The sequence below is a fragment of the Macaca mulatta genome, chromosome 10 (genome assembly GCF_049350105.2).
Source record: "Macaca mulatta isolate MMU2019108-1 chromosome 10, T2T-MMU8v2.0, whole genome shotgun sequence".
NCBI lineage: Eukaryota > Metazoa > Chordata > Mammalia > Primates > Cercopithecidae > Macaca > Macaca mulatta.
The window spans coordinates 11093765-11118728 of record NC_133415.1 but is presented as its reverse complement, the minus strand read 5'-3'; the positions used below and the strand labels follow the sequence as shown (position 1 = coordinate 11118728).

Below are 24964 nucleotides of genomic sequence, written 5' to 3'. Positions count from 1 at the left end.
AGTGTAGTGGCAGGCGCCTGTAATCCCAGCTACTCAGGAGGCTGACACAGGAGAATCGCTTGAAACCGGAAGGCAGAGGTTGCAGTGGGCCGAGATCGTGCCACTGCACTCCAGCCTAGGCAACAAAAGCAAAACTCCATCTCCAAAAAAAAAAAGAATTACCATATGATCTAGCAATTCCACTGTAGGGCATATACCCAAAAGAACTGGAAGCAGAGTCGCAGATGTTTGTACACAGGTGTTGAGAAGAGCATCATTCACAACAGTAAAATGTCACACCTGTCATGCCAGCACTTTGGGAGGCCAGGACAGGAGGATTGGCTTCAAGCCAGAAGTTTGAGCTCAGCCTAGGCAACAATGCAAGACCCCGTCTTTACCAAAAAACAACAACAACAAAAGTAAATTTTAGGTGTATTTTACCACTTTTTTTTTTTTTTTTTTTGGGAGACTGAGTCTCACCGTTGCCCAGGCTATAATGCAGTGGGGCAATCTTGGCCCACTGTAACCTCCACCTCCTGGTTTCAAGCAATTCTCCTGCCTCAGCCTCCTGAGATTACAGGCACGTGCCACCACGTCCAGCTAATATTTTTGTATTTTTAGTATAGATGGGCTTTCACCATGTTGGTCAGGCTGGTCTCGAACTCCTGACCTCATGATCCACCTGCCTTGGCCTCCCAAGGTGCTGGGATTACAAGCATTATTTACCACAATTTTTTTTTTTTTTTCAGACAGAGTCTCGCTCTGTTGCCCAGTCTGGAGTACAGTGGCGTGATCTCGACTCACTGCAAGCTCCACCTCCCGGGTTGACGCCATTCTCCTGCCTCAGCCTCCCGAGTAGCTGGGACTACAGGCGCCTGCCACTACGCCTGGCTAATTTTTTTGTATTTTTTAGTAGGGACAGGGTTTCACTATGTTAGCCAGCATGGTCTCCATCTCCTGACATTGTGATCCACCTGCCTCAGCCTCCCAAAGTGCTGGGACTACAGGTGTGGGCCACTGTACCCGGTCAATTTACCACAAGTTTTTAAAAAATTTTAAAAATGTGCAAAGGATTCAGCCATTCTCCAATAGAAGATACACGAATGGTCAGGCAGCACATGAAAAGGTGCTCCACATCACTAAATTACAGAAATGCAAACTAAGGTACCACTTCACACCCATTAGGGTGGCTTTTATCAAAAAAATGAAAAGGAGTGCTGGTAAGGAGGTGAAGAAACTGGAACCCTTGTGTGTTGCTAGTGTGAATGTAAAATGTTACAGCTGCAGTAGAAACAGTTTAGTGATTCCTCAAAAAGTTGAACACAGAAGTTACCATACGAGGCTGGGTGTGGTGGCTCCCGCCTATAACCCTATCACTTTGGGAGGCCGAGGCAGGCACACTGCCTGAGCTCAGGAGTTCAAAACCAGCCTGGGCAACACAGTGAAACCCCGCATCTACTAAAAAATACAAAAAAATTGGCCGGGTGTGGAGGTGGGTGCCAGCTACTCGAGAGGCTGAGGCAGGAGAATTGCTTGAATCCGAGAGGCAGAGGTTTCAGTGAGTCAAGATCGCACTACTGCACTCCAACCTGGGCAATAGAGTCAGACTACCACATGATCCGGCAATTCTAGCCCTAGGTTATGCCCAGAACTGAAAGCAGGGACTCAAGACAGACACTTGCACACCCACATTCACAACATCCAAAGGGTGGAAACCACCCAAGTGTCCGGCCACAGATGAATGGATGAAGAAAATGTGGTGTATCCACACCAGGGGTACGACTCAGCCTTTAAAAAGAGTGAAATTCTGACACATGCTGCAACACAGATGGACCTTGAGGACATTATGCTGAGTGAAATACACCAGACGCAGGAGGACAAACTGATTCCACTTCTGTGAGGTCCCTACAATAGGCAAATTCATAGAGAAAGTGGGATGGGGGCTGCCAAGGGCTGCAGTTGGGGAGAATGGGGAGTTACTGTCTAATGGGTAGTTTCCCTATGGGGTGATATAGAAGTTCTAGAGTTGGCCGGGCGCGGTGGCTCAAGCCTGTAATCCCAGCACTTTGGGAGGCCGAGACGGCCGGATCACGAGGCCCGAGCAGTGAGCAGAAGGAAGGCTGAGGCAGGAGAATGGCGTAAACCCGGGAGGCGGAGCTTGCAGTGAACCAAGATCGCGCCACTGGACTCCAGGCTGGGTGACAGAGCGAGACTCCGTCTCAAAAAAAAAAAAAAAAAAATTCTAGAGTGGATGGGGTGATAGCTGCACAACACTGAATGGACCTAATACCTCTGAATTGTACATTTAAAAAATGGTTAGAATTATTTCACTACAACTTAAAAAAAGAATTATGCAAAAACCAGGCCTGCTCCCCAACCCTGTGGGTTCCAGCCCCTCCTGTCCCAGCAGAATGCATTCTTTGCCCTGCAGCTGCTCTCACAGGCAAGGAGGTCGCTCACCTCCAGCTGCCACCACCTGCCCAGACCTCTCTCCTCAAACACCTGCTTCTGGCATCACTGCCACCTCTTGGGCCACTTCTCAGTGTCCCTTTGGGGGCAGGCGGCACCCACACCCACCATTCTCCCTTTCTCTGCCATCTCTTAGAAGTTAGAGTTCAAAGCCTGTTCCTTTTTCCTTGAACAATCTCTGGAGTAGCACCACCTTCCCTTGGAAACTCCTGAAGCTCATGCCAAGGCCTCTTTCCTGAGCACCCAGCCCAGTCATCCCCAAAGCAGGTCCCATACCTGCTGCCTCAGTGCCACCTACACTGGTGAGAGATGCGCCTCAGGCCCCAGGGACCTGGGGATTCTCCCTAAGGCTTGAGAATTGCTGACCTCACAGGAACACCAGTGACTGAGCTCATCTTAAATTGAAATAAAATTCACACAACATCAAATCCACTCTGGTAGAGCTGTGGTTCCAGGCTGAGCTCCCGCTTTGCCTGTACCCCTCAGCCACTCCTCCTCCTCCAGAAGCCACTGAGACACGTGGAGAGAAGTCCGCGCTCGCCGCCCAGGGTCGGCACCACACGCCCAGCCTTCTTGCCTGCTGCTGCCAGCGAGCTCCTTCCCAGGGCCATCTCGGGGTCCTCTGGGATCTTCCACTCCCAGCTGGGTCCCTCACACAGATGCACGCTGTCTCCCACCCAGCATCTGCCCTACCCTCTTCCTCCCCTCTGCAGAGGAACCTCCCAGAGAGCTCTCCATGGCCACCCCCAACCCTGCTCTCAGGCCTCTCACGGACTTCCTGTTGTGCCCATGACACCTGCTTCCGTGTCCAGGCCTCGGTCCTCAGCTCCCTTGGCCACAGCTGGCTTCCAGGACACCACACCCTGCCACTGCTTGTCCTCCCGACCCCTAAGGCTGGGCTCAGCCCCGACCTCTGCTCCCCCACCTCACGCCCTGGGCAGCCTCCCAGCTCCAACTGCCAATCTAGATGCGACAACACCCCAACTCCTACATGCAGCCCAGACCTCTCTTACAAATGCCACTCGATGTCAACTGTCCCTGTAAACCCTCCACTCATGACACACCCCATCAGGGACTGCACAATGTGGTCCCACACGTACCCCCTCCCCAGCTCACCCCATCAATGGCTGCTCCACCCTGGCCCTTCAGGCCACAGCCCTTGAAGTCATCCTTGGCTGTTCCTTCCCTCTCTCCACACCTCATCCATAAACACACCAACCTGGCTCTTTCCAAATGGGGCCGACTCCAGCTGTTCCTCCGCCTGCCACTGCTGCCTGCTGGGCCACAGCCCTGCTCTCCCACCACCCCCAACCTGGGGCTCCCTGCTTCTGCCCTTGCACGGCTGCTATCGCTACAGCAGCTGGAAGGTTCCTGGGTCCTGCATCAGACCAGGCCACTCTACCCAAGGCTGTGCGATGGCTTCCCACACGATGGAGCCAAAGCCACCCTGCCCTGATGCCCAGGAGGCCACGCATGATCTGGCCACAAAGCCCTTCTTTCCCTTTCCTCAACTACACTCCAACTCGCCAGTCACTCCCAAGGCCGCACAGATGCACACAGCTGCTCCTGCTCACAGGAGCCATCCCGGCCCTTCCCCACCAGGCTCCCCAGACCTCTCCCTCCCCTCCGTTTTTGTCCTAAGGCTCCTCTCGGATCTTCCATATGATCTGCTTATTTCTTCTACTTGTTGTCCACCTCCCCAGGCTGCACTGTGAGCTCCACAAGGGCAAATGTCTCTTCTGCTCATTGGCAGGCGAGGGCCTTGGGGCAGTGCTCCCTTCTGAATGAAGGACGACACCTTCCCTGGTCCTCTCATCCAGGCCCTGGAGACAGGAGGGCTCACAGCCACCACTGCATCCACAGTGCTTGCCCAAGACCAGTCACGCATGGAAGCATTCAATAAAAACAAACCAACCCAGGGCTAGAGACACCTATGAACAGAGAAGGCTGTCAGGAGGCAGCAGGGGATCTGGGGTTACCTCCGCTCTGAATGAGAATGTCAAACAGGTCGTCCATCTGCTGGCTTGAGGAACCATTTTCCTGCGGGACAAAGAAAAAAAAAAAAAGATGAAACTCTTGAATGGGGGCTCCCAGCCTGAACTATGAATGAGGCCCCTCCCTCTACCAGAATAAGTAGCCAGATCCACAGCACCCACGGGCATGTCCGGACTCCTGGTGCCCATCCCCCAACGGCCCACTCCCCAAGGCCTCTCTGACCCTGAAGCTGGGCTTCACCTGCCCCCTTTTCCTGCAGCTGGGGCTGTAGGAACCTCAGCCCAGCAGCCTAGGGCAGCCGCCCACAATGGCCAGGCCCAGCCCGCCTTCCTCACCTGCTGTTTGGGCTGCTGGCTCATGGCTTCCTCATAGCCAGGTGGTTCCTTCTTCAGCAGAGAAGTGGGGGTCCCAAAGACGGGCTGCAGTGGGTGCTCTAGGTCCATCTGGGCAGAGGCGGCAGGCACTGGAGAGCCAGGCTGGGATGAGGGCTGGACAGGAGAACAGGGAGAGGACCAGTGGCCAGGGGGCTGGGGGTACAGACCTGCCTTGTAGGGGTGAGGGGTGGGGATAAGGCCAGGGCCTCTCACACTCTAGGAGGGCAGATGGGGGGCACTGGCTTTTAGGGTGCTTTCGTGAAAGCCACTAGGTAAGAAGGAATACAGGATGGGGGACCCTCAACCCTGCAGGGGGTGCCTGGCCTCTTGAGGTTTGGGAGAGGTCTCTGGGCTGGGCTGGTCACTCCCTGAGATTTCTGCAGCTTCTTTCTCTGCTTGGGTCTGCTCAGGGACCCCCATCTCCTATCCTGAGGTACCTGTTCCTGTCACTGTCTCCTCCACCCCCAAGTTCTGCAGGACCACAAGGCTACATAAAGCCTTAGGGCAGCCTCACCTGTGGCCTAGGCTGAGAGAAGGTCTGCTGGGGAGCTTTCTGCTGCTGACACCTCGGTGGGGAGAGCTGGCCTCTCTGAGGGGAGGACCCTGAGCTGGATCCTGGCCAGAGGACCCCACAGCCTCTCCCCAGGGCAGGCTACCTCTGACCTTCACTGGCCACTCCCCACAGAGCAGCACTAAGGCAGGCCCAGCCTGGTGTGGGCTGCTCAGGAGTCCTCTGCTGAGATGCAAAAATGTTCTAGTCTCAACAGCCAGAGAGGTGGAGAGCTCGCCAATGGTTCTGCCCTACGGCTAAGGGGTCTCAGGCAGGTGCCTTAACTTTCCTAAGTCTCAGTGCTCCCCGTGGTGAGATGGGGATAATGACCGCTCATTTCAGAGGGTCGAAAGGAAGATTAAACGAAGCAAACACAAAATGCCCAGCACGAGGGGACCCCTGGCCCACGAGGGCTGCAGCGAGACGCTCTTCCCACCCTCCTCTGGGCCCTGCCCGGTTCCTCCCATACCCAGGTACCTGCTGGGGGCTTCCACTGGACAGGCCAGGGCTGTCTGCATTCTTATTGGTCACGGTGAGGACAAGGTGGGTCCCTGTGGAGTCAGTGATGAGGGTGGGAGGTGCAACCCCCTTGATGAGGCCAGGGCCCTGAGGACCCAGAAGCAGCTGGGGGGCGGGGACCGGCTCGGGCTCAGGCTGCACAGCTTCCTGCTTCACCACCACGGACGGGGGCCCCGGGGCCACAGCACAAGGGTCTACATGGTTGGTGGTTGGGGCCGCCAGGCTGGGGCTGAATGGGTGAGCAGGGCCCAAGGGCTGTCGGCTCAGTTGGCAGCTGGAAAAGCTGTTCTCCTGCTTCACTGGCATGCCGAGAGGGGCAGGGGTGGGGACAGGAGTTGGGGCGGGCTGCTGGGCTCGCTTCTCCTGCTCCAGCTGCAGCCTGAGCCGCTCCACCAGCTGCTGCTTCTGCCGGAGCATGCGCGTCAGCTCCTCGATCTGCTTGTCTTTCTCCTGCAGCATCTGGTCCTTGTCGCGCCCCTCTAGCTCTGCCCGCCCCCCAGGGCTCAGGCAACAGGACCCGGCCCGGGGGCCCTCCTCCTTCACGAGGATCTGCAGTGGCGAGGCCTGCAGAGTCAGCTGCGTCAGGGGAGACGTCACCGTCTCACCAAAGGTGTCCCCGGGGGTGGAGTTTTCATCGCCGGTGCTGAGCAGTGAGCGCTCTGAGGGGGTAGGAGACACAGGCGGTGTGGAGCCTGTGCTGCCAAATTTCACCACTCCATTGCTGGTCACCGTGGCCACCACCACCTCAGTTGGGGCCAGGCCTGCTGCCACCAGAGCTGGCCCTGTGCTCAGCCGGGCCGCCGGGAAGGCTACCACCACCTCGCCAGCCTTGTGCAGGATAGAGGTGGTGGCAGGGGCCTTGGGGGCTCCTGGGACAGGGCCGATTTGGTCTTGGTAGGCTCGAAGGCGCTCAATCAGCTCAGTTTTGGTGCCTGAGACGGGCAGTGATCGCAACTTCAGCTCCTGCTTCAGCTCTGCCACCTGCAAGGCAGTCAACAGTCAGGGAGGCCAGGGGCAGCTGGACACAGGGCACTGGGTCCAGGCAGAAGGGCACTTCAGATGCATCAACTACCCTAATCCTCCAGCACCCTGGAGGGCGCAATGCCCCCCACCACCTGAGCCAACAGCATCCTCCCTTTCATTGTTCTCACTCTAGCAGGGACCTGGTTAAAATGCTCCCCACCTATGCAGGCAGCGGGGGCTGACACATGGTGCCCACAGCTGTCCCCAGCCCCCAACATGGTGCTTGGGCTCAATAAATCTTGAATGGAACAGACTGAATTTTGCAGAAGAGAAAACTGAGCTCATGAAAGTAGGGCCCAGCCTGGTTCAGAGAACAAGTTCTCAAGGGAGAGCTTGGTCCAGTCAATCTTCTGATGGGGCAGAGAAAACACACAAGGCACTGGGCATGACCCACTCCTCTCCAAGGCCCTAGGACGGAAGCCAAGTCTGTGACCCTGATCACAGGCCACTCTCTTTCCAGGCAGACACTGCATCTGAATAGCACCCTGAGCTCCGCATTCACCAGCAAAGGGGAAAATGCGAGCAGGGTTGCTACTGGACAGCCCGGTCTACACTGACCAGGTCTGCGACTGTGGACAAGCTTCTCCTCCTGTCAGTGCCTCAGCTTGACCATCCTCAAAGGGACACCCATCCCCACTTCTCATACTGCATGTACCATACAAGTCGAGGAAGATAAGAGACACACGACTGCCTGGACAGATGCCGGCTGTGCTGCCAACAACAGGACCCACCACGAGGAAGCTGGTGTCACTCGCCATGACCACCTCCAGGCAGCCTCGGAGCTGTGTCCAAGGTGCCCCTGTCTGATGGGGACCAGAGCCTGGAGCCCTGCGCTGCCTTCCACGATGGTGGGTCCTAGGCTGGATGCCTTCCCTGCCTAAAAACTAGCACCCGGACAGCCCCTGTGGGAAGGGCCAGGCTGGCAGTGGCTCAAGTTTTCCAGTGGCTGTGTACCTTCATGTCGTCCAGGTTGGCTGGCAGGGCTCCCGGCTTGCCAGTCAGTGAGGTGCTGTTCTGACGTGCCAGCCCACAGGGCCCAGGGGCACCTGAGCTGGAGCTGCTATTGGTAGTGGAGAGGCTGCGTACTGGGGGGGTCCCGCTGCTTCCCAGGGCCTCACCTGCTGACCTGAGAAGAAAAGGTGGAAATGAGCACCCATCCAGCATCACCCGTGGCCTCTGCAGGTGGCAGCCCAAGCCTGGGCTGCAGGGTTGGGTACAGATAGGCATGGGGCAAGGGCCTAGCAAAGGCTAGGGTGGCCCTGCCTGCAGACCACTCTGTAGCATCCAGACCAGAGGGTCCTTAAAGATGTGGGGTTCAGCTCCACCAGATCTGGTACCTGCCTGGCTGAGGGTGGCTCGGGAAGGGCAGGGGCATGTGGTGGCGAGTGGGTGCCTACTTTGGCGGGGCAGGCAGGATGGCCTGGTAGTTGTGGTGCTGCTGCTGCTGCTGGTTGAGGATCTGCAGCTGGAGGAAGAGCTGCTGCTGCTGCAGGATCTTGGCGTAGGATGAGTCCATGGGGGGTGCCCCCCTGTCCTGCTTCTGGTCCGGGGGGATGTACTGGTGGTACTTGAGCTTCTTCACCTTTGGCTTCAGCTCCTTGGCCTTCTTGCTGCGCTGTGACTTCTCACTGGCAGACTTGGGTTGGCTTTGCTGAGGGCACAGGAGACAGGGTGCCATTCAGGGGCAGCCTCAGGCTTCTCGGTGTGGGGCTGGCAGCTCTCCCCACGCCTGTGTGGCTTCCGAGAAGACATCTCCATCCACACTTTGCCCATTTCCACAATTCCCCATGGGACCATACACTCCGTTGAAAGCAGAAACATGCCCAGAAATGTGCCAGGCAAGGGGCTGGAGTGACAAAGAAGGCTGTGCCTGGCCCCTGGCTTAAAAGAGCTTCTAGCTTGGAACGTAAATCAACCAAATGTTCGAGCACAGACATCACCATGACCCCAAGCCAGAGTGAACACAAGGAGGTAAAACCCAGCTGACTGATTGAGCTTGGGCTGCACCAGACCAGGCACTTTACAAAGACGGAGCCACGCAAGCTTCTCAAGAACGCTGCTTGCTCTTTTTGGGGCTGGGGGGAATCCTGCCAGGTAGGAACTGTCATGTCTACTTGAAAATGGTGAACAGGCTCAAAGAAGTCACTTGCCCAAAGTCACAAGGTGATCTTGTTCTTGTTCTAACACAGGACTCCAAAAGCTCCTATTCATGCCCCCAAAGACCTCCAGCTGGCACAGCTGCTGGGCCAGGAGAGTCAGAAGACCCCAACTGACCAAGGGCCAGTAGGCGATATGTGGGAGGCCTGTTCTTGGAGCAAGGAAGGGCACAGTTGGACAAGGTGAGTTAGCAAGGGAGTGCCAGAGAGAGACCGCGGAGAGCTGAGAAGTTTTGAGCAGAGAACGGCAGATAGAAGCGTAGAAGGCTGGATGTAGGAACAGGTGGCGTCTAGACCTTGTGGCAATGAGGACCGAAAGGAAGGTTTGGGCAGGTGACCCACTAGTGGAAGAACGGACAAAGTGAACATGTGGCAGGTGAGGAGTGACCCCAGAAGAGGTTCTGGTTTTGCTGGGAGCATGGGAAGGATGGAGAAAGGGCAGGGCTGCCAAGGCTGTGGGGCCAGGATTGTTCCAGAAGAAGGGAACAGAGCCACAGAGAGCCTCTGAGCACAGGCTGGGGAGCAGGCAGAAGTACAGGCAGAGGGAGAGAGGGGGCAGAGGGAGAGAGGGGGCAGAGGGAGAGAGGGGGCAGAGGGAGAGAGGGGGCAGAGGGAGAGAAGGGGCAGAGGGAGAGAGGGGGCAGAGGGAGAGAGGGGGCAGAGGGAGAGAGGGGGCAGAGGGAGAGAGGGGGCAGAGGGCAGAGCCTAGGGAGCACCCCCAATTAAAGGGAGGAAGAGGGAGGCAGGGAAAACACAACCAAAGAGAGAGAACCCCAATAGCTGGGCCAGGAGCACAGCGGTGGGGATGGACTTGGATTGAGGCCCCTGAAGATAATGTTTCAGTCCACTGGTGGGGTAACTGAAGAGATGTGTAGACAAAATACACAGACTCTTCTTCCAAACGTGGGAGGCAAAGGAAGGCAACAGGAGTGTGAGGAGAAGCACGCTGGAGGGAGGAACTCTGAGGGAAAAGCAGGGACACCTGTTGACAGTGAGGAAGAGAATGCAGGTGCAGGAAAGGCACTGAGGAGGCAGCGCCTGGGCAGGCAGCACTGAAAGCAGGCGTAGGCTGGGAGGAGAGGCCACTCACTGCTCCCAGGCCTGAAGGAGGAGACAGTGACATTCAGGAAGCCATAGTGACTTTCTGACATGGAGGAAGCAGGAGACAGCAGAGATGACAGGGTCATGTGCAGAGGCGGGACTGGGGATGTCACCACGGGACAGAGCCAGGGAGAGTCACAAGATGGGCAGGCAGCTCCCAGAGCTAGTGGGGCCTTCTAAGGCCAGAGCACGAGCGCCAGACAGCCCAGGCTACAGACTGTCGGCCTCTCCTGAGGCTCAGATGGCCAGGGGTTGCCAAGCCAGGCACAGGGTCTGTGTGAGGCGAGAACCTAGAGAGTAAGAAAGGACAGAGCAGAAAGGGTACAGGTGAAGCAAGTCAGGGAGGCGTGGGCCAGATGGAGGTGTGGGGTTGCGGTCCCTGAGATCCTGGTGGCCAGGCAGTTCTGTGGAGCAGGGGGGACCCTGCATCAGCTCTTGGTGCAGCTGAATTTAACAGCAGACGCCTGAGTCCATGAGACCAGTAGTGCCCAGCACAGGGTTCCCCACACCGACAACAGTAACCCCCGCCTCCTGCCGGCATTTCAGGTCAGGCCTTGGAGGAGGAGAACACTCAGTGACACCTCCTGCGTGCCTCTGGCCACGTCACTTCACTTCTCAGTTCCTCTCTTGTAGCAAAGGGCTCTATTTCTGCCTCACGGAATTGTTGAGTGAACAAGACATAATGTGTGGGAATGACTTCATGGACGAGAGCAGGAATGAGTACCTGGAATGCCCAAGACCAGCCCACAGCCACCAATAACTGGTGGCTATGATCGCAACAGCCAGTGTTATGTCGGACAGCGGAGAGAACAGGAAGAAACTCCCAGACCAATGGGAGAGGACGTGCACCACACCCCCTGCAGCTGTCCCCACAGCTGGAATGAAGTCACAGCAGGACTCCAAAGGGCACCAGGAAGGGGAGGGTACAATCACTGGCAGAAATGTACCTTAATGAGCGTGGGGGTGGGCTTGGCAGTGGGGACAGTGGTTCCATTGGTGAGGCTGGGAGGCAGCAGAGGTGGGGGAGGCAGAGGAGGCTGCTCTGCCAGGAAAAGCATTTCTCCGGAATCCGGGCCCATCGGAAGTTGAGACACAACCTGAGAGGGAAAAAGGGAAGTGAGGACATGGCCACCTCCAGGCAGGGTGTGCCCAGCCTGCCCTGACCCTACACAGGGTCCTCAGACGCCACCACTGTCAGAGGGCAAATGGTGGGCAGAGACTGGGGGAGGAGAAGAGCAACCCCCAGGGTGGCAGGAGGAGCTAGGAAAGAAAGAGAGAAGGCAATGAAAAGGTCACAGAACTGAATATACTCAAGAAAAGCAGGCTGCTCCAAATAAATGAATACAGACTGGGCCAGTGAGGTTTGCAATCCCACTACAAAGCAGCCGTGGCCAGCGTCGTCCTCCACCTGACCTCTGGCTGCTGGAGAGGGGCCTCTGCCCACATCTCCCACCAGCAGGGAGCCCAAGCAGCCAGCACCTGAGCAACTAGGGTAGCGTCCCCCTGGCTTCCCTGTGCCAGAGCAGGAGGCATACCCTGGCCCAGGAGAGAGACCTTACTCTGGGCAGCCCTAGCACCTTGGAGCTGGGGAAGCATCTGGAAGCACACACTCACCTGGGTGGGGGATGCAGAGGTGGCACTGGGCAGTGGTTCGCTGACTCGGGCCTCCAGGGGTGACGGCACAGAACCCTGGGACTCATGGCTGGCAGGCTGCTCGGGGGATAAGGCATCGCTGCTGTCCTCATCGAAGGAAGAGCTGTCTGCGACTTTGGGATAGTTCACCTGGCCCACTGAAACCCAAAGCTGGTATGAGATTCCACCTGCAGCCCAGGGCACAGGTGAGCAGGGACAGGCCTGGCCCACAGCCCACACGCTCTGTGAGGCAGGCAAACCAAGGAGACTAGCAGCCAATCTGCTTTCTTGGTCTAAAAAAGCTCTGGTCATCATCATGACCCTGCAAGAGAGGCCAGAAAGGTCTCCTAGGCCACCAGAGTAACCTCATGGGCTGAGCAAAGGCCTCCTTTAGCCTCTTGCTTGTAACTCTATACTGTGTTTAATCTTCAATGTCAAGTTGTCCCTCCCTCCCTTGCTCCTCCCTAGGAGACCCGGGCTACCTTTCCACCTCAACCGTCTCCCTATTGTTAAAGGTACTCTGTATCTTCATCCCACACTGCACAAAACTCTCTTCTTCCCCCATGATGCTTACAAACGGGGCAGTGAGGGCTCTGAACCAGCTAACGAGGGACCAGAAAAGCCTAGGTAACAGCCCTGTGAGTGTAGCTGAATTCCCCAGAGGCCAGGAACAGACTAAGGAGCCTGGCTCTGGGCTTCAGATGGAGGGTATCCCAGAAAGGGGATGTTTGCCTGCACAGGTGAAATAGAGGAGGTGTGGTGACCTCCTCTAGAGGCCAGTGGCTCGCAGACACCCAACACCTGGGTAGCAGGGGCACCAGAAGAAAACAGCCTGCTGGCTGTAACTGCCCTGACCTGACCCACTGCCAGGCTCTGGATGACTGTGAGTACGTGTCCTCCTGAGGCCAACTGGGAGGCAGAGGCAGGGGAGGAGGGCGCAGCACAAAGCTTCTGTTCCATGGGGTCGCAGTGGGAAGGAAAGATGGGAACAGAGGCAAGGAGGCTATTTCAAGAGTCACTGTCAGAGCCACCGGCTCAGCACTGTCGTGGGAAGAGGTGGGGGTAGCAGGTTCTCAGCTGATCTGCCATCCATGCAGAAGGAACTGAGGCAGTGGTGGAAGCAGTGGTGGAGGCAGTGGTGAAGGCAGGGGTGAAGGCAGGGGTGAGCTGCCGCCCAAGCCTGGGGAAGTGTGCTGTGTGGGAAGACCCCAGGTAAGGAAGAGGAACAAGGCACAACAGCTCAGGCTGGGTTTGTCCATGCAGTAGCTCTCCTAGCAGCTCTTCCCCTCCAGCCAGGACCTGAGGTTCTCTCCTCCCTCAGGACCTGGGAAGGACGCATCTGAGCTTCTTCCTTACTGGCGACTGTGGTGGTGGCTTGCTCCTCCGTCCCCTCATCTGTCCCAGCAGGGGCAAGTACGCAACACACAGAATGGGGCTTGCTGACCACGTGTACTTCATGCCAGACACAAGGCTAGATTTCCCCACTATCTCCTACTCCCAGCAAGGGCACCTGCTTTGGTACAGCAGCCCCAGGGCGGCCAGTACTGACGATGGTGAGCAAGGGTGGAGGAACTGTAGCTTCCACCAGATTAGTCCAACCCAAGGAAGCTGCTGGCCATACTGTGGAAAGCCCAGGGCTGGTACAGGCCAGGGTCACTACAGACTATTTCTCTCTCCACTCACAGTCACATCCTGGGAACAAAGATGGGGCCCTGCCCTCCAGGAGTTTATAGTCCAGTTGCCTTGGAGCCCCATGAATGCTCTGCTAGACAGAAAACACAGAAGCTGAGGGCACACTGAGGAGAGAATCAGGGAAGTCTTCCTGGAGGGGAGGACTTAGTGTGAACCTTGAAGATAACTGAGGGGCCTGGAGGAAGGGTCGGATGGGGAGGTTAGGTGTGTGGGAAAGACCCCAACCCCCATCAGCCCTTTTCTCAGGCCTCAGAACGGTCTGCTCCCCCTGCTCCCACTGCCCGCTTCCTTCTCACTCATCTGAGCCAAACTTCCTTCCCAGCTTTGCCTCTCCTATCTGAGCCAAACCTCAACCTCAGCCGGGGTTCCATTTCCTCGTCCTCCTCCCTCCTCTTCCTCTGAAGGTGCCCATCCTCCCATGTCCTTGACTCTTTCCTCTCAGCCCAAAAACCTGCTCCATTGCACCCAGCCTGAAAACCCCTCCCTAAGCCAGGACCTGCCTCTGTTTTCCTTCTCCACAGAACTATTGAGCAAATGAGCTACATTTGCCATCACTGCCTTCTTCCCTCCTACTCAACTGTACAATCTGGTTTTTGCTGGCAAATGCTCTGTGCTCCTTAAAGTCCCCAACAATCACCCCATTGCCAAATTCCTCAAACAAACAAGCACAGGTCTCCAGGCCACTGCCCGTGTTGTTCCCTCTTGTCCCTCTGTACCTTTTCCACCTGGCAAACTCTGATCCAGCCCCCAAAACACGCTATAGTGTGGGCACTTCCCTGGCCACCAACACCTGTCCCCATCCCTGAGAGACGTCCCTCTGCTGAGCTCTCACAGCGCTGACACACACATATCCATTGTTACACTGTCCATTACAGCAGCTGCCAGCTGGTCTAGAATGAGTGTTATTGCTGACAACAGCAGCAACCATTGTGTGAGTCTCTCTAGGCACCAAGGACCAGGCTGGGCCCTTTATATTCATCATCATGTGTGATCTTGCAAGCAGTCACACAAGGCAGGTGACTCAGAGACAGTGTTGCAGGGCCATGGCCTTCCTACTAGGCAGCACTGGCATCTGACTGGGAACCAGACTCAGAAATCAGTTGTTTATACATTAGTCTTCTCACATCAGACCCACGTGAATTCTTTGAGGGCACAAGTCATATTTTATTCATCTTTGTGACATCAGGACTTCACACGGCCTGGCACACTGCAGACTCTCGGCACACATTTATCAGACTGTGGCTGGCTGCAGCATCTAGAACTGGCTTGGCCCCTACACTGGCCTGTAACTTGGGACTGCTGAGGAACACACAGAGGAAACCACTGAGATGAGGCAGGACGAACGCCAGGGAAAATCTGTGAATTATAAGGGCTACTATATCAACATGGGGAAAGGGCTCCTCCGGGCTCAGTGTGGGCCAGCCTACAGTAGGGTGGCTACAGTGCAGAGGAGGCCCTAGAAACTGCCAGTCGCCTCTAATCAGGGCCCAAGGCCTAACTCAGCATGCCCTGGGGGTCTGCTGCAGTGTTTCCCCTCTGCCCAAAACTAAAACTATGTTAGAGGGAAACCTGAGCCTCTTTCTCTGAAGGCACAGCTGCCTCAGGAGGGGCAGGCAGGTGCTGTCTTGTCAGGGATCGGGTCTTGGGCCCACTGCAGCGAAGGAGACAGGTCTGTACCAATTATCACCAAAATCGAAGAGTAGGATAATAAATATATTTGGTTTTTATCCCCCAGTTCTCATCACAGAGCAGCTAAAATCACGGAGCAGCTAAAACCCTTGGAATTTCCTTAAGGTCAGGAGTATCTTCAGTATCTTTTTCTACAACACCTGAGCTTATGCTAATGTGATGATCTGGGAGAGACTAAGGATTGGGCCAGTCACCACAGAGACCAAGTGATTAGAGGATTAGAGGACTGGAACTACCAGCCCATCCACCAACCTCCAGGAAAGTGGGGGTGGGTATGTAGGATGTGGAGTGGGGGCTCTGAGATCAAGCCTATAAAAACTCTTGGATAACAGGATTTGACGTGCTTCTCTAGCTACTGGGAGGGTGAAGGCCCGGAGTGGGCAGGGAAGTTCCAATACCACCACTCCCCTGGCACCCCACTACACTGTGTCATCTGCCCCTCCCTCTGGCTGTTCCTCTGCCTCCTTTATAATAAGCCAGCAAATGTAAGTGAAGTGTTTCCCCGGGTTCTGTGAGCCACTCTAGCAAATTATCAAGCCCAAGGAGAGAGTATAGGAACCCCAATCGATAGCTAGTTGGTTAAAAGCAAATGTAAAATAACCTGGGGCGTGGGACCAGCATGGGGAGTGGGGCTAAGTTTTGTGGGACTGAGTCCTCAACCTGTGGGATCGGACACTCTCTCCAGGTAGATGGCATCTGAAAAGGGCACCCAGCTGGTGTCCACTGGAGAACTGCTTGGTATGTGGGGAAACACCATGCCAGAATACCAACACCAGAAGTATTCTGTATTGAGCGCAAATAGAGAGAAAAGAGGCTTTTTCCTTTTTACACTAAAGGAATGAAGTCCAAACTCCCAAGTGTGCCAAGAGGCCCTGCACATCCTGGACTGTGCTTACTGCTCCCACCTCGTTTTTGTTTTTGAGACAGGGTCTCACTCTGTCGCCCAGGCTAGAGTGCAATGGCACAATCATAGCTCACTAAAGCCTTGAACTCTTGGACTCAAGCGATCCTCCCACCTCAGCCTCCTGACAGCTGAGACTACAGGTGTGTGTCACCACAGCCAGCTAATTTTTTTATTTTTTTGTATAGGTGAGTCTCCCTACGTTGCCCAGGCTGGTCTCAAACTCCTGGGCTCAAGTGATCCTCCCACCTCGGACTACCAAATCACTGGGGACCTGGCCTCCCACCTCTCATCTTGATACTCTCCCTTCCAGTGCCTTCTCATCAGGTCCTAGGGTTGTTCTCCCCATCTGGAACACTGTCCTCTCCTCCCTTGTCCCACCCCCTCCCACACGCTTTCACGAATTCCTACTCATCCTTCAGCCCCAGGCTTGGCTTTCACCTCCTCTGACAGCTGCACCCCTCCTGATGCAACCAGGTTGGGTGCCCCTCCTCTGTGTTTCCAGAGTACCCTGTGCTCCCTCCAGCACAGCTTCTCTATCTTGCCTATTCACCTGCCTGTTACCTGCTCCATGAGGCATGAGCTCCATAAGGACAAAGGAACTTGGTCTGCCCTGTGGGGCTATGGTCTTAGCACCTAGCACACTGTTTGGGTCCATCAATATTTGTTGAGTGAAATATCTGTGGAAAGGGCCAGTCTCCAAGAAGAGATTTCACTAATAAAAATGAAGAGTATTACACAGATTTCTAATTCCTGGCATCTCCACACGTTCACACACACTAATCCTGACATCTACCTACTCTGTGAAAGAGGAAGCAACCCGAGTTTACAAACATGGAAAGTGAACAGCGCAAGGCCTGTTATTTACTTAATTACTGTTGTATGTCCCTGTTTCTTAAAGCAACAGGCACTATCCCAAGTTCACACAACCTGTGCATGAGGCTCTCAAACTCTGTTAAGAAGTCAAGAGCCTCAGCCCAATTCTGCTTCAGCCTGGCACTCCCTCCCCATCTCCCCTCCTGCATCTCAGCTGCCTCTCATGCAGGGTGGCTGGGTCCTCCTCACCAATGATGGCTTCCTTCAGGCTGGACTCAACAGGAAGGATGTTCTTCTCCACCAGCTCCATGGGGCCAGGCCTCTGTGCAATCTTCTCATTGAGGTCATCGGCTAGTCTGGCTCTCTTCAGCTTCAGCTGCTTGGCCTGGAGGGACGGCTCAGCCGAGGTTTCTGCCCATGGGAGAGAAAGGGGTGCAGGAAGATATATGAGTGGATGTGGTTCTGCCCTGGGAACTCCAGAGCAGCTCTCCTTCCTCCTGGGCAAGAGCAGAGACTGTCAGAATGGAAAGCATATCCCAAGCAGAGAAGAGTGGCCTGCCTTGAAGTTTCACAAAGACAAGACAACGGGTTCCCACTGTGACCTGGCAGTGCACGGTCACACACAATTACAACCAGGCAGAGGCAAGCTCAGAAGACTTTCTGAGGTGGAGCTACAGAATGGAAGCAGCACCAGATGACAGAATGGTCTCCACTCTCCCTCAAACTTGCTGTGTTACTAAGGCAATTCACATCTCTGCTCTGGGTTTCAGTGCCTTTGTCTGCAAAATATGGGACTCAGAATAGAAAAGTTCTCTTCCAGCCCCTCAAACAGCTCAAAACTAGACAAACAGCTGGGCGTGGTGGCTCACACTTGTATTCCCAGCACTTTGGGAGGTCAAGGCATGTGGATCACCTGAGGTCAGGAGTTCAAGACCAGCCTGATCAGTATGGTGAAACTCTGTCTGTACTAAAAATACAAAAAATAGCCAGGCATGGTGGCAGGTGCCTGTAGTCCCAGCTACTCGGAAGGCTGAGGCAGGAGAACTGCTTGAGCCCGGGAGGTGGAGGCTGCAGTGAGCTGAGATTGTGCCACTGCACACCAGCCTGGGTGACACAGCAAGACGCCATCTCAAGTTTAAAAAACAAAACAAAACAAAAAAACACTAGACAAACAATAAGTAAATATATTTATGCTGCTTCCAGGAGCCAAAACCTTTTCTTCACTAAAAATGTGGGAAGACCGCCAGGCACAGTGGCTCACGCCTGTAATCCCAGCACTTTGGGAGGCCAAGATGGGCAGATCACTTGAGGTCAGGAGTTCGAGACCAGCCTGGCCAGCATGGTGACACCCCATCTCTACCAAAAATATTAAAAATTAGCTGGGTGTGGTGGCGCTCGTCTGTAATCCCAGCTATTCGGAAGGCTGACGCAGGAGAATCGCTTGAACCTGGGAGAGGTTGCGGTGAGCCATGATCACACCACTGCACTCCAGCCTGAGCAACAGAGCAAGACTCCATCTCAAAAAAAAAAAAAAGGGCAGGGGGGTGGGAAGGAAGACGTGTGCAGCTGGGGCCAGGTATACATCTAGAATAATATTAGATGGAGCATGGTATATCACAGACAGTCAAGTGAATGACTGACTGAATGAATTAATGAATATAAAAAAGTAAGTGTATTTTAAACACAGATTTTAGATTAGGCATGATGGCTTGCACCTATAATCACAGTGACAGAGTAAGACTCTGTCTCAAAACAAAACAGATTTTGGCAGAGAGAAACAATCTCACACCAAGGAATGGTGGGACCCTGGAGAACAGGCCAAGCCAAACTAAGAGCGTGTGACTGTGCTTGTTGAGAGTCCCTCAGACCAGCGGCGGTTACCATGGCACAGCTGTCATACCGTGTTAAGGCTCTGGCTTACCCACTGCCAACAGAAATGGGAGAAGAAAGAAGCAAGAAGGAAATGGGTAGTGCGGTGAGAACTGGGTCTAGATGAAAAAGCAATTCCAATCTCCACACCTTCCAAAATGTGCATCCTGACCAGCTCCGATCTCTCCGGGCGGGAACGAATCTTCCGTTTGAGATAGTCCTCTGTCTACAGAAAAAACACACCAAGAAACTCTCAAATCCAGGTACACAGGCTTATAGCATGGACAGGATCACAAGAGCAGCCTTGGCCATGGTGGCTGCTGACCACCTCTGCACCCCCACAACCTTAACTTGATGATGGCAGGGTCCAGAGGCAAGAGGAGGCCTGGAGAGAGCACATCAAAATCCAACTGCGCCTGCCAAGGAAGGGTGCCATCCTTCAAGACCATTTGTCTCTCTGAGGCTGGACTGACAATATATCTATTAAAAACTACTATTTCTACTACCATAAAAGTAATATATGTCCAGCAAAGAAAATTTAGAAAACTAGAAAGAAAAATAAAATTAAAAAAACTTTAATCAGCCACCGTTAGTATTCTGGGATATCTGTTTCTAGTTACTCTTCCACGCAGAAAATAGGCTTCACTTTGCAGAGCTGTAATCATACTGAATATTATTTTATATCCTGCTTTAAAAAATGTAACATTGGGCCGGGCACAGTGGCTCACACCTGTAATCCCAGCACTCTGGGAGGCCAAGGTGGGCAGATCACTTGAGGTCAGGAGTTCAAGACCAGCCTGGCCAATGTGGTGAAACCCTGTCTCTACTAGAAATACAAAAATTAGCCAGATGTGGTAGCTGGCAACTGTAATCCCAGCTACTTGGGAGGCTGAAGCAGGAGAATCACTTGAACACTTGAGGTGGAGGCTGCAGTGAGCCAAGATTGCCCCATTGCACTCCAGCCTGGGTGACAAAAATGAAACTCCATCTCAAAAAAACCAAAAAACTGTAACACTGCATGATCTCATGAGCATTTTCCATTCATTTTGAATGGCTGCCAAATGGAATACTAATTTTGATACATGGTATCAAAGCTCTAGTTCCTCAAAGTCCAATGTCCTAATTTCTGCATTTATGAAACTCTGGGCAAACTACACTAGTCCCTCAACAGTCACAGAGCCATCCCACCAAATGGGGCTAATTATAATATATACAGTCCCCCAGATCTGACTCTACAGAGTCTGTGCTCTTAACCTCTGCACCAACATTTTCAAACCATAGAACATTAGCGGATCAAGACCAGCAAAGGATAAGACAGGCCAGAGAACACTAGGAAATGAAGCCTCGGAGGACATTATATATAGTAAAGGAAAAGACTGAAAAAAAAAAAAAAAAAGGCCTCTCCTCACCTAGCCATCTGCCGCCTTGGTGTTCTGGCCGGGCAGCTCTGTGCTAGCCCAGCGGTGGCTGAGCAATCCAGGAGATGGTTTAAAGTGGCTGTGGGCTCTGGGTCTATCACCCCATGTGCAGTGGGCAGAAGTACTGCCTCAGCTGCAGCAGAGAGTGGTAAAGCAGGTGTCAGGTGCCGCACGTCTTCACAGACAACAGAGGAAGGCTTATTCTCTAAGCCATCTGAAGCTCTGACCAGTGGCCATGACTGAGGTAGAATACAGTACTGATTAAGAAAATATATGGAGGAGCTTCTGGTTTGCTAAAGGCATGGAGATGCTAGGAGGGTGACACACCCACCTGGAGAGGGCACAGAAGCTCCTCGTCCCTTCCCACATACCTATGCATCTCTTCTACCTGGCTGTTTCTGAGTTGTATCCTTTTTTTTTTTTTTTTTTTTTTTTTTTTGAGATGGAGTCTCGCTCTGCCGCCCAGGCTGGAGTGCAGTGGCCGGATCTCAGCTCACTGCAAGCTCCGCCTCCCGGGTTCACGCCATTCTCCTGCCTCAGCCTCCCGAGTAGCTGGGACTACAGACGCCCGCCACCACGCCCGGCTAGTTTTTTGTATTTTTTAGTAGAGACAGGGTTTCACCGTGTTAGCCAGGATGGTCTCGATCTCCTGACCTCGTGATCCGCCCATCTCGGCCTCCCAAAGTGCTGGGATTACAGGCTTGAGCCACCGCGCCCGGCCGAGTTGTATCCTTTATAACAAATAGTAAACATATTAATGATGTCAAATGGCTGAAACCTGACTACCTAGAAGCTACTCTGGACTGGTTTAGAGGGTACAAGGTCTCTGACGGAAAACCAGAGAATTTTCAGGGCCAAATTTAAAGATATGGATTTTGCAACTGATATCCTTAAAGGCATTCATGACCACTAAAGCACATTTGTGTCAAAGAAAACTGAGGGGAAAAATCATTTTGACCAGGTACAGTGGTGGATGCCTATACATCCCAGCAATTCAGGAGGTCAAAGGTAGAAGGATTGCTTAAGCCCAAGAGTTGGAATTCAGACTGGGCAACACAGCAAGATCCCACCTCTAAAATTACCCAAAAAAGCAAAGCAAAGCAATCAGTAGTGTAAATACAACAGCATCTCTGACTCCCTCAAGTGTGATCCTGACATAGCTGAAGCCATGGTGGATGATTTCCCACCACCATGTATAGCTGCCTATGCAGCACCAACAGATGTGGGTAGCTGGTTCCAACACCAGAAAAAGAAATGAAACTTCTCTTGAATACAAGCTGATATTGCTGTGTCTTATTCATCTGGAAGTATGATATGCAAAAGTAGCAGCTTTTCAAAGCTTTAAGCTTTTAGAATTAAGTAAAGCAAATTCTGCTGTAACCAATCCAATATATTCATTTTTCATATCTCAACTAAGATAATTTTTAGTACATGCGTAAATATGGAAGTAGTTATTGTAATGTGGAAGTCATCTGTGAACAGATGTGCATGGTAAGCAAATTGAGTGTTAGGTTACCACGTGTTAGGAAATAAAATCATTTTGCTTAAAAAACAAATCTAGAATCCACAGACAAAGGTTTGAGTCCCAGCTTTGCCACTTATTGGCTGGACAAGTGAGTTAACTTCTCTTAACTGCATCTGTAAAATGAGGATAATACTACCTAATTCATAAGAGTTGATGTGAGGATAAAAAAAAAAACAGATACAACCTCTTATATAAAGGTGCTCAATAAAACAGACTCTTCTAATCAGCCCTACTGGTCCCTGCCTATTCGAGAAGCAGTCAAGGAAATGGTGCCCAGTCTTCTGACCGAATAGGGGCACAGGCAGTGCCATCCTTTCCCCCTACACTGTACTCTCAAGTGCTCTCGGCAAACTAAAACACTGCTGCTTGTTACTCCTTTGGTTCCCAGGACCCCTGATTTCATTCTTCCCACTTACTCTAAGAATTAATCATGATTTTCTAGGAGGGAAAAAATGAAATAAAGTTAAAAAAAAAAGTATTGGAGGTAAATATTTCTGAGACTCTAAAACAGCTGTGAGGCTAGGTGCGGTGACTCATGCCTGTAATCCCAGCACTTTGGGAGGGCAAGGCAGGCAGATCACTTGAGGCCAAGAGTTCGGGACCAACCTAGACAACATGGTGAAACTTCATCTCTACTAAAAATACAAAAATTACCCAGGTTTGGTGGTGGGCGCCTGTAGTCCCAGCTACTTGGGAGACTGAGGCTGGAGAATCACTTGAAACTGCTGGGCAGAGGCTGCGGTGAGCTGAGATCATGCCACTGCACTCCAGCTTGGGTGACAGAGTGGGACTCCGTCTCAAAAAAATAAAGTAAAATAAAATAGCTGTGGGTCTTAAGGAGATGCAGACTATGATCTGTGTAGGGGATTGTCTTCCCACGATGTTATGTGAAAGGAAAAAGTAAAGTGAGTGGGAGGGGGAAACAAGTTCTGGTGACTTCCCCATCTCTACCCACACTGGGCAGCAGAATATTCCTCAGGGGCCCCTGGGGAACTGAAACTGAGAATTGGGATGGGGATGCAAGTAAGGTGCTACAGCAGAACACTTGGGCTTGGAGTGTGGGCCAGTTTCTGCTTTCCACAAGAGTCAAGTGGATACTCTGGGCAGATGGAGACCAGGGAGGTTTCCTACCCTTTGGAATGCCCATCCTGTGAGGTGTGGGCAGTGTAACCCTGGACTTGGGAAGCTTTTCCATTGGCTAATGTTTGTGTCCCAACATCTACAAAAGGTTAAGTGGAATTAAAGATGGGGAAATACCAGTGGTCTCCAAAGCACTCCAAAATTCAGGGAAGGAGGATGAGGTGATTGTTCCATATCCTTAAATGTACTAAAAGAGAAACCTCATTCCAATCATGTTCCATATAATCACCATGGGAGGTGGATGAGAGACGGGATGAGGTAGGAGAAGAAGAGTTTTCCATTTAAAACTGCAAGGCCAGGGCTGGCCCTAGAGTCTAGCAGGCTCTGGCCTCAGAGTTCTATGGAAAGCTCTAAATGGAAATATAACCAGCAATACAATGAACTCTGAAAATGCTCTTTCGGGGTTCTGAGGGAAAAAAAGGTACCTTACCCTTGCCCGCTCCAGGCTCCTTCTCTGCTCATGAAATGCAGCTGGACTTTTCAAAGCTGTTGAGAGAAGAACCATAAAGAATTACCTTCAAGCGAAGCATCATGTCTAGGGCTACAATATTCAGTGGAGAAGGCACCTTAAATTCATGTTACTGGCCAGGCGCACTGACTCATGCCTGTAATCCCAGCACTTTGGGAGGCCAAGGCGGGCGGATCATGAGGTCAGGAGATCAAGACCATCCTGGCTAACACAGTGAAACCCTGTCTCTACTAAAAACACAAAAAATTAGCCGGGCGTGGTGGCAGACACCTGTAGTCCCAGCTACTTGGGAGGCTGAGGCAGGAGAATGGCGTGAACCCAGAAGGTGGAGCTTGCGGTAAGCAGCGATCGCGCCACTGCCCTCTAGCCTGGGCGACAGAGCAAGACTCCGTCTCAAAAAAAAATTCACGTTACTGTTACTAGTACAATAAATATCAGCTGAAGTGAAGGCAATGACACCTGAGTAAGCATGTATTTTTATGGTTTAGCTACCCCATTCAAACAGTTTTGGTAGAAACCAAAATATGGTTCCTAATGGGAACTGTCACTGCCTAAGCTTGGGCTGTCTAAAGTGCACCCATGGAATGTAACTTTAACAAACACCCTGGCCCATGACTGGACTGTCAGCCGCAAATCCCCCATCAGCCAGGGCTCCAAGAACGCCTGCTAGGCCTCACATTATTCTCAGGACACCTGCACACAGGAAGGGGCATAGATGCATGCCAGGTCAACCTTACTTCCTCAGCCTCACGAGGAATCATAAAGTGGCCAAACCGTTCCAATGGGACAGTTAAACCCAAAAAGATGTATGTCCACTCGGTGCTATTTCCTTCTTCACTGTACCTGATATTTACAGTGCTGCTAAAATTAACTTGAATTTCATCTCTAAGGACTAAAAGAACCCCACGGCAATGATATGTGAAGGAACACATACAACCAACAGCTGACATGAAGGGCTCAGCTCTATTCTGGGGATACCACATAAAGACCACAAGTCTCGACTTCTGCAAACAACACTCAGGTGGCAAGACCAAACCAAGAGCCTCCAGAAAGGCTGCACCATGAATGAAGGGTCTGACTCCTTTTGTCAAAAACTTGACTGTAAGGACAAATAAATTTTAAGACACTCTGAGGATGAGAGGGAAAGGCCTGACTCACTTCAAGTAGGGAACAGAGGCAATAAGAGAGAAATTTATAAGACTGTGGTCAGTTTCACTTCTGCTGCCCTAGAATTTCCAAAGAGCTGTGAAACTGTGAGCAGAGATAACTTTTGCTAGGCTGCTGGCTGCGGTAGGAGTGCAGGGTTAAGGAGCTGCTAAAAGTAGCAAGAGAGCATAGATAGGACCCTATCCTGCCTGGGCCTTTGTGCTTCTTCCTCCTTCCTCCCCCCTAGTGGGGGGCTGGGCCTTAGCAACAGTAGTTCCAGAAGAAAATTTCAATTGTCCCAGCAGTATTTATTTTAAAAAATTTTTGTGAATCTTAAGATAAAAAAGAAACTATAGTCTTAAAAGTACTACTGAGATCCCATCTTCTAACAGAAGGGGGAGCTCTAGATTTAACAAATAACATCAAAGAAAAACCACTACAGGTTACCTCCTCAACCTACCTGGGCACTATCCGTGCTTCCCTACTTCTTACATGGACAGG

At 52.7% G+C, this 24964-nt stretch overlaps 1 protein-coding gene across 1 annotated transcript in view; it reads right to left on the bottom strand.

The window, feature by feature from the left end:
• The window catches only part of MRTFA (myocardin related transcription factor A), a 221309-nt gene that overhangs the window by 2639 nt on the left and 193706 nt on the right, over positions 1-24964 (bottom strand). Inside the window, 10 exon segments of the mRNA NM_001436085.1 lie at positions 4428-4488; positions 4779-4931; positions 5845-6867; positions 7864-8035; positions 8307-8560; positions 11114-11263; positions 11781-11956; positions 17146-17307; positions 18916-18991; positions 23279-23334. Of these exon segments, the coding sequence (NP_001423014.1) occupies positions 4428-4488; positions 4779-4931; positions 5845-6867; positions 7864-8035; positions 8307-8560; positions 11114-11263; positions 11781-11956; positions 17146-17307; positions 18916-18991; positions 23279-23334 (2283 nt within the window).